The following is a 9,110-nucleotide window of genomic DNA, read 5'->3' as shown; positions in this document are numbered from 1 at the left end:
TCTCCATTCAAACTTACCTCCCAATTGACTTGACCCTCAACCCTACTGTACCTAATAACCTTGCTCTTATTCACATTTACTCTTAACTTTCTTCTTTCACACACTTTACCAAACTCAGTCACCAGCTTCTGCAGTTTCTCACATGAATCAGCCACCAGGAGAGACTGAATACAGAATGGAAAAAGTTGAGAACAAAGGATGTAAGGGGAGTGGGGGAGGAATGGGATGTATTTAGGTAAGCAGTGATGGCTTGCGCAAAAGATGCTTGTGACATGAGAAGCGTGGGAGGTGGGCAGATTAGAAAGGATAGTGAGTGGTGGGATGAAGAAGTAAGATTATTAGTGAAAGAGAAGAGAGAGGCATTTGGACAATTTTTGCAAGGAAATAATGCAAATGAGTGGGAGATGTATAAAAGAAAGAGGCAGGAGGTCAAGAGAAAGGTGCAAGAGGTAAAAAGGAGGGCAAATGAGAGTTGGGGTGAGAGAGTATCATTGAATTTTAGGGAGAATAAAAAGGTGTTTTGGAAGGAGGTAAATAAAGTGCATAAGACAAGGGAACAAATGGAAACTTCAGTGAAGGGGGCAAATGGGGAGTTGATAGCAAGTAGTGGTGATGTGAGAAGGAGAAGGAGTGAGTATTTTGAAGGTTTGTTGAATGTGTTTGATGATAGAGTGACAGATATAGGGTTTTTTGGTCGAGGTGGTGTGCAAAGCAAGAGGGTTAGGGAAAATGATTTGGTAAACAGAGAAGAGGTAGTAAAAGCTTTGCAGAAGATGAAAGCTGGCAAGGTAGCAGGTTTGGATGGTATTGCAGTGGAATTTATTAAAAAAGGGGGTGACTGTATTATTGACTGGTTGGTAAGGTTATTTAATGTATGTATGACTCATGGTGAGGTGCCTGAGGATTGGCAGAATGCATGCATAGTGCCATTGTACAAAGGCAAAGGGGATAAGAGTGAGTGCTCAAATTACAGAGGTATAAGTTTGTTGAGTATTCCTGGTAAATTATATGGGAGGGTATTGATTGAGAGGGTGAAGGCATGTACAGAACATCAGATTGAGGAAGAGCAGTGTGGTTTCAGAAGTGGTAGAGGATGTGTGGATCAGGTGTTTGCTTTGAAGAATGTATGTGAGAAATACTTAGAAAAGCAAATGGATTTGTATGTAGCATTTATGGATCTGGTGAAGGCATATGATACAGTTGATAGAGATGCTCTGTGAAAGGTATTAAGGATATATGGTGTGGGAGGCAAATTGTTTTAAGCAGTGAAAAGTTTTTATCGAGGATGTAAGGCATGTGTATGTGTAGGAAGAGAGGAAAGTGATTGGTTCTGTAGGTTTGCGGCAGGGGTGTGTGATGTCTCCATTGTTGTTTAATTTGTTTATGGATGGGGTTGTTAGGAAGGTGAATGCAAGAGTTTTGGAAAAAGGCGCAAGTATGCAGTCTGTTGTGGATGAGAGAGCTTGGGAAGTGAGTCAGTTGTTGTTTGCTGATGATACAGCATTGGTGGCTGATTCATGTCAGAAACTGCAGAAGCTGGTGACTGAGTTTGGTAAAGTGTGTGAAAGAAGAAAGGTAGGTTATTAGGTACAGTAGGGTTGAGGGTGAAGTAAATTGGGAGGTAAGTTTGAATGGAGAAAGACTGGAGTAAGTGAAGTGTTTTAGATATCTGGGAGTGGATTTGGCAGCGGATGGAACCATGGAAGCGGAAGTGAATCAAAGGATGAGGGGGGGGCGCAAATTCTAGGAGCCTTGAAGAATGTGTGGAAGTCGAAAACATTATCTCCGAAAGCAAAAATGGGTATGTTTGAAGGAATAGTGGTTCCAACAATGTTGTATGGTTGCGAGGTGTGGGCTATGGATAGAGTTGTGCGCAGGAGGGTGGATGTGCTGGAAATGAGATGTTTGAGGACAATATGTGTTGTGAGGTGGTTTGATGGAGTAAGTAATGTAAGGGTAAGAGAGATGTGTGGTAATAACAAGAGTGTGTTTGAGAGACCAGAAGAGGGTGTTTTGAAATGGTTTGCTCACATAGAGAGAATGAGTGAGGAAAGATTGACCAAGAGGATATATGTGTCAGAGGTGGATGGAATGAGGAGAAGTGGGAGACCAAATTGGAGGTGGAAAGATGGAGTGAAAAAGATTTTGAGTGATCGGGGCCTGAACATGCAGGAGGGTGAAAGGCGTGCAAGGAATAGAGTAAATTGGAATGATGTGGTATACCGGGGTCGACGTGCTGTCAATGGATTGAACCAGGGCATGTGAAGCGTCTGGGGTAAACCATGGAGAGTTCTGTGGGGCCTGGATGTGGAAAGGGAGCTGTGGTTTCGGTGCATTATTACATGACAGCTAGAGACTGAGTGTGAACGAATGGGGCCTTTGGTGTCTTTTCCTATCGCTACCCCTCACACATGAGGGGGGAGGATGCTGTTATTCTATTTGTGGCAGGGTGGCAATGGGAATGAATAAAGACAGACAGTATGAATTAGGTACATGGGTTTATATGTATATGTCTGTGTGGGTATATATATATGTATACATTGAGATATATAGGTATGTATATGTGCTGTGTGTGGACGTGTATGTATATGCATGTGTATGTGGGTGGGTTGGGCCATTCTTTTGTCTGTTTCCTTGCGCTACCACGCTAATGTGGGAGACAGCGACAAAGCAAAATAAAAAAAATGATATTGCAGTGGAATTAATTAAAAAAGGGGGTGACTGTATTGTTGACTGGTTGGTAAGGTTATTTAATGTATGTATGATATATGGTGAGGTGCCTGAGGATTGGCGTAATGCTTGCATAGTGCCATTGTACAAAGGCAAAGGGGATAAGAGTGAGTGCTCAAATTACAGAGGTATAAGTTTGTTGAGTATTCCTGGTAAATTATATGGGGGGGGTATTGATTGGGAGGGTGAAGGCATGTACAGAGCATCAGATTGGGGAAGAGCAGTGTGGTTTCAGAAGTGGTAGAGGATGTGTGGATCAGGTGTTTGCTTTGAAGAATGTATGTGAGAAATACTTAGAAAAGCAAATGGATTTGTATGTAGCATTCATGGATCTGGAGAAGGCATATGATAAAGTTGATAGAGATGCTCTGTGGAAGGTATTAAGAATACCTTGTTGAAGAATGTGTGGAAGTCGAGAACATTATCGTGGAAAGCAAAAATGGGTATGTTTGAAGGAATAGTGTTTCCAACAATGTTATATAGTTGCGAGGCGTGGGCTATGGATAGAGTTTTGCGGAGGAGGATGGATGTGCTGGAAATGAGATGTTTGAGGACAATATGTAGTGTGAGGTGGTTTGATCGAGTAAGTAATAATAGGGTAAGAGAGATGTGTGGTAATAATAAGAGTGTGGTTGAGAGAGCAGAAGAGGGTGTTTTGAAATGGTTTGGTCACATGGAGAGAGTGAGTGAGGAAAGATTGACCAAGATGATATATGTGTCAGAGGTTGAGGGAACGAGAAGTGGGCAACAAAATTGGAGGTGAAAAGATGGAGTGAAAAAGATTTTGATTGATCGGGGCCTGAACATGCAAGAGGGTGAAAGGCATGCAAGGAATAGAGTGAAGTGGAACGATGTGGTATACCGGGGTCAACGTGCTGTCAATGGATTGAACCAGGGCATGTGAAGCATCTGGGGTAAACCATGGAAAGTTCTGTGGGGCCTGGATGTGGAAAGGGAGCTGTGGTTTCGATGTATTATTACATGACAGGTGGAGACTGAGTGTGAACGAATGTGGCCTTTGTTGTCTTTTCTTAGCACTACCTCGTGCACATGAGGGGGGAGGGGGTTGTTATTTCATGTGTGGCGGGATTTCGATGGGATTGAATAAAGGCAGACAGTATGAATTATGTACATGTGTATATATGTATGTGTCTGTGTATATATATATGTATGCGTTGAGATGTATAGGTATGTATATTTGCGTGTGTGGACATGTATGTATATACATGTGTATGTGGGCCATTCTTTCGTCTGTTTCCTTGCGCTACCTCGCTAATGCGGGACACAACAACAAGGCAAAATGAATAAGAGAAATGAAAATACTATTGGGACTACTATACTATCATATGTACCCATCTCTGCCCTAATAGACACTGACCTCTCTTCCACATGATAACTTGTGTGGCAGGTGGTGGGAATCATCACAGGAGTACTAAGTTTCATTTGCTTATTATTTTTAACATCCATCAATATTGTAACATATGTATGACTGCTAAGTCTCTCTTGGTCACTGTAGGTGCTTATGCCAGGGACCATTACTGCCTGAAAGTAATTCTGATGTACAAATGTTTACATTTAGATAAAAGTAGTGGGTAGGAACATTAGACAGGAGCATTACGTAGAAGTATGAATGAGGAACATTAGACAGGAACATTGGGTAGACACATTAAGTAGAAATAGTCAGTAATAACATTAGGTAGGAGCCTCTGGAAACACTGTTTAAGGGTTGCCCTCTTCCAGTTGCCTGTTAAGGATAATGCACTAAAGGCTAAGAGGCAGCACTGGAGTTTACCAGTTATGGAGACACATTTGCCATGGCCACCCCTTTGAGGGAGTTCCCGAAGGAAATGAGCATTAGAGATATAGATAGAATGGATAGAAATGTTGACATAGATAAACTTAAGTATGTATTAGTATTTTTTTCATACATCGCAGTTTCCTGCCATAGCGAAGTAGCATTAAGAACAGATGAAGAATGGCCTCATTCGCTCACATACATTTTCTAGCTGTCATATATATTTCAGTAAAACCAGACTCCTCAATCTACAACCAGGCCTTACAGAAATGTGTTTTCCCCTGATTGCTTCGTATTCCCTGATGTGGCTCATTGACAGTGCATTGTCACCTTTATGAATCATTGATTGAATTCATCCTATTCCATACATGCCTAACATTCTCCAGCATGTTCAGGAAATTAATACTTAAAGCTTCTTTTGCTCCATATTTCCACCTCCTCCTCAGTTTCACCCTTTACCTTGTTTCCTCCTCCTCTGACATAAATACCCTTGTGGTCATCTTTTCCTCATTCATCTTTATATTTTCAGACTATTTTAGCATACCATCTTCAGTACTCTCATGCATATTCCTATTAATGCCACACCTCTTTTCTTAAGCTACCATTTTTTATTCAATCAGCTCTTCTCAAACCATATATTATCCTCAGGCATTTAATTTCCAACCCATTCACCCTGTTCTATACTTTTTATTCTGGGGCCCACACCTCATATGCTCATAACACCACTAGGACTACTGTACCATCAAACATACATATCTATGCCTGTACAGACTGTGACCCTTCTTTCCACACACACTCGTCAATGCACCCAAAACCTTGGCACCCTCGCCCACCCTATGCTTCATTTTAGCACACATGGTTCCACTCCCTCCTGTATCTATTCCCAGTTATCTAAAATACTTCATTTCCTCCAAGCACTCTCCATTCAGACTCACACTCCAACAAACTTGCCTCTCTCTACTGCTACACCCAGTACCCTGTCTTTTACTCACATTTAATCTTAACTTTCTCTTTTCATAAACTCTCCCAAACTCATATGCCAGCTTTTGCAGTTTTTTAGTCAAATCTCCCTCTAGTGCCATATCATCAGCAAATAGTAACTGACTCACCTCACAGATACTCTTACATCCGAGAGACGGCAGACCTGTCCCTTTATCCAAGACCTTCGCATTTACCTTCCTCACCATCCCACCCATAAACAGATTAAATAGCCATGGTGACATGACACATCCCTGCCATAGACCCTCCTTCACCTGGAACCACTCACACTTCTCTCTTCTTACACACATGCCTTATTATCTTGATGAAAACTCCTTAGTGCTTGTAGTAGCATTCCTCCCACATCATATATTTAAGATTCCTTCTATAAAGCTTCCCTGTTGACTGTATCATACACTTCCAATATATGTATAAAAGCCACATACAAATCCATGATTATCTAAGTATTTCCCACACTAATTCTTCAAAGCAAACACCTGATATATACATCTTGTATTCTTCCTCCCCAATCTGTTCCTTTCTGCATGCCACCTCCTTCTTAGTCACCATTCTACCATAGAGCTTACCAGGTATCCTTGGTAAATTTATACCTCTGTAATTCAAACATTCTCTTTTGTCCCACTTATCATATAGTGGATATAGGACAAGGTAATACCCCCACTGTACTTCCACCACTTTTGCTAGGGAATTACTTCTAACCTAAAGATATATTACTGCCCTATGTTATTTTAGAACATCTTGTTTCTATGTATCCTATACTTTTACATGTATTTCTCTCATAAAAGTGATGAGTCAATTCTGAATTTGTGTCGGATGCTCATTCCCATGCTTTGTTTTGATCCCTCTCCTGCTTCCTTTTGCCAAAGCCTTTACAGGTTGGCTTAAGCACCAAACCATGGCCATGTAAGTAATGTTATCTCACATTTTTGTAATATCCTGTACATTTACATGTATTTCTTTCACTTTAGAAGGGGAACAGAAAATTCAAAGTCTTCATTTTTAGTCCATATCATGATACACAAACAGAAAATTGCCTACTATTTAAGGGTTAATGCAATGATGACTTTAGCTGCCTCCATCCTTATGGCTCACTTTAGCCACATTGTTGCACCTCAGCCATGTCCTCTCCCAGCTGCCTAAAGCAAATCACTTCCTCTAGGTCTTCCTCAGACCACTCTGTCTCATCACCCAGTTTCACCACCTCTCCCTTATTTTGTTCACATTTACTCTCAGCTTTATACACTTGGAGTCTCTAGCCTCACTCCACATGCTACCTCATCCCAAACATACAGCATATGCCTTCTTATCCTCTTATTCATTCAGTTGTCCTTCTTTACACACCATCCATCCACTTCTTCACCTCTTCTTTGCTGATACTATCCTATCCATTCTCCTCAGTATTACCCCTATTTGACCTCTTGATTCCACACAACTCATATCCCCAAAAACATTTTTTGATTCTCTGATGTTCATTGTAGCTCTCACACCTCATCCCTGATTTGCATTATTTTCTGTTCTTTTACCTTTCTCTTGACCTTATACCAATTTTTTGCAGTTACTTGCACTCCTTCCCATCTAGATACCATCCACTTATGATTTAACTTCCTCATACCATCACTCATTACTCTTTCTGGTGCATCCATATCCCTTCCTCTGCATGCAACACACTTCAAGTGTATCTTTGAGCAGTACTTCCTTAATTACTTACTGCTCTTCTTTCACTCGCCTGATGCCACTCTTATTCACTTCCTCATGGTATCTCTGCACACAGCCACTTTTCCAACCTTGCTCATTTTATCTTTTTTTCTAAAACCTCTTGTAACTTTCACACTTCCTTTTAGCAATTTGTGATTAGACATCCCATGTTCACATCTGACAACTTTTGCACACTCACTGTTCCTTAGCACATAATCCAGTTCTATCAAGCCCTTTCACAATTTATGATTGAGTAATAAAACTCAAAACTGTTCAGTGGATCAGTTACCCCAAAGCTATTCTTCTTTGTGGTTTTGGCTTATTTAGCATTTAGTTGTTTAATTTTAAAGGACATTTTTTATTTAGATTTGGTAGGTCTCCAAAATTGGTGTATGTAGTTTCATATTGGCATTTTAGCTTCCTTCGAGACTGATCTAACCATTATTTTATGTATACATTTTTCTTCAAGAGAGATAGTGAGTTCTCTTGTTGGCAGAAGAGTTTGTATATGCATAGTGTTGTAAATATACTTCATTTGTGAAACATTTTTCATATTGAAGACCCAAGCTTTATAAGCTTGTCATGCATCACTGATTGACCAATCAGCACAACAGAGAAATAGACTGCCTCCTTTTTTCAAAGTAATATTAAGGTCCTTGTTTTGAAATACCATGCTTGTAATGGAAAACAGCATAAAATGTATACATTTTTCTTCAAGAGAGATAGTGAGTTCTGTTGTTGGCAGAAGAGTTTGTATATGCATAGTGTTGTAAATATACTTCATTTGTGAAACATTTTTCATATTGAAGACCCAAGCTTTATAAGCTTGTCATGCATCACTGATTGACCAATCAGCACAACAGAGAAATAGACTGCCTCCTTTTTTCAAAGTAATATTAAGGTCCTTGTTTTGAAATACCATGCTTGTAATGGAAAACAGCATAATTGAATTCTGTAGAAGTTTAAGATTAACTTCATGCCTTTTATGATTTAAGTTGTGATCAACACAGTATACGCAAGAAATTGAATGGAGATCAATAAAGTCACAGCAGTGTGCTTTTTCGTCATTTGAATATTTATAGTATTTTCACAGCCCTGATGCTTTTCTTGTTTCATCTAATGTATACAATTCTCTAAGGGTAATGTACAAATTTGCCATTTTCTTTTCAGACGACAGCTTTGTAATCTTCCCAGGCAAGACCTTCTTGGAGACAATCCACTTCTTGACAAAGATTTGTTTAGGCAGTCAGTTTCTCTCCTCAAGTCCTGCTAAGGATGGACACCTAGTACTTTGCATTTTAAGTTCACTCTTAATGATGACACTTGCTATATAGTGTACTCTTAATAAAGATGGTACTTGCCATACATTGTGAATTTTTAACTCATATATTTTGATAATAAAACTCAGTGAACCATATAGACTGAAGAAATTACTATAGATGCTCAAAAACATAACTTGATAGAATCAAAAAGAAAATTATGAGTAATAAAACTCAGAACTGTTCAGATTCTCTGAAAAGTGAATCAGTTACCCTAAAGTTATTCTTCTTTGTGGTTTTTGCTAACCTTTATACCCTTTGTACAAAGAGGATAAAGGGGAGTGTTCAAATTTCAGGGGCATAAGTTTGTTGACTATTACTGAGAAATTATATGGGAGGGTATTGATTGAGAGGGTAAAGGCATGTACAGAGCATCAGATTGGAGAAGAGCAATGTGGTTTCAGAAGTGGTAGAGGATGTGTGGATTAGGTGTTTGCTTTGAAGAATGTATGTGAAAAGTACATAGAAAAACAAATGGATTTGTATGTAGCATTTATGGATCTGGAGAAGGCATATGATAGGGTTGAAAGAAATGCTTTGTGGAAGGTTTTAAGAGTATATGGTGTGGGAGG

The 9,110-nt window shown here is 39.7% G+C and overlaps 1 protein-coding gene across 6 annotated transcripts in view; it reads left to right on the top strand.

The window, feature by feature from the left end:
• LOC139749432 (uncharacterized) overlaps positions 1 to 8,584 on the top strand; it is a 457,243-nt gene extending 448,659 nt beyond the window's left edge. For all 6 annotated transcript variants that reach the window (XM_071663280.1, XM_071663279.1, XM_071663278.1 and 3 more), the window contains one exon: positions 8,390 to 8,584. In XM_071663280.1, the coding sequence (XP_071519381.1) occupies positions 8,390 to 8,492 (103 nt within the window). In that variant the 3' untranslated portion in view covers positions 8,493 to 8,584. The remainder of the gene's footprint in view (positions 1 to 8,389) is intronic.
• The last annotated feature ends 526 nt before the right edge of the window (positions 8,585 to 9,110 follow it).

This window comes from Panulirus ornatus, chromosome 7, assembly GCF_036320965.1.
Source record: "Panulirus ornatus isolate Po-2019 chromosome 7, ASM3632096v1, whole genome shotgun sequence".
NCBI lineage: Eukaryota > Metazoa > Arthropoda > Malacostraca > Decapoda > Palinuridae > Panulirus > Panulirus ornatus.
This window is presented reverse-complemented; position numbering and strand designations above follow the sequence as displayed.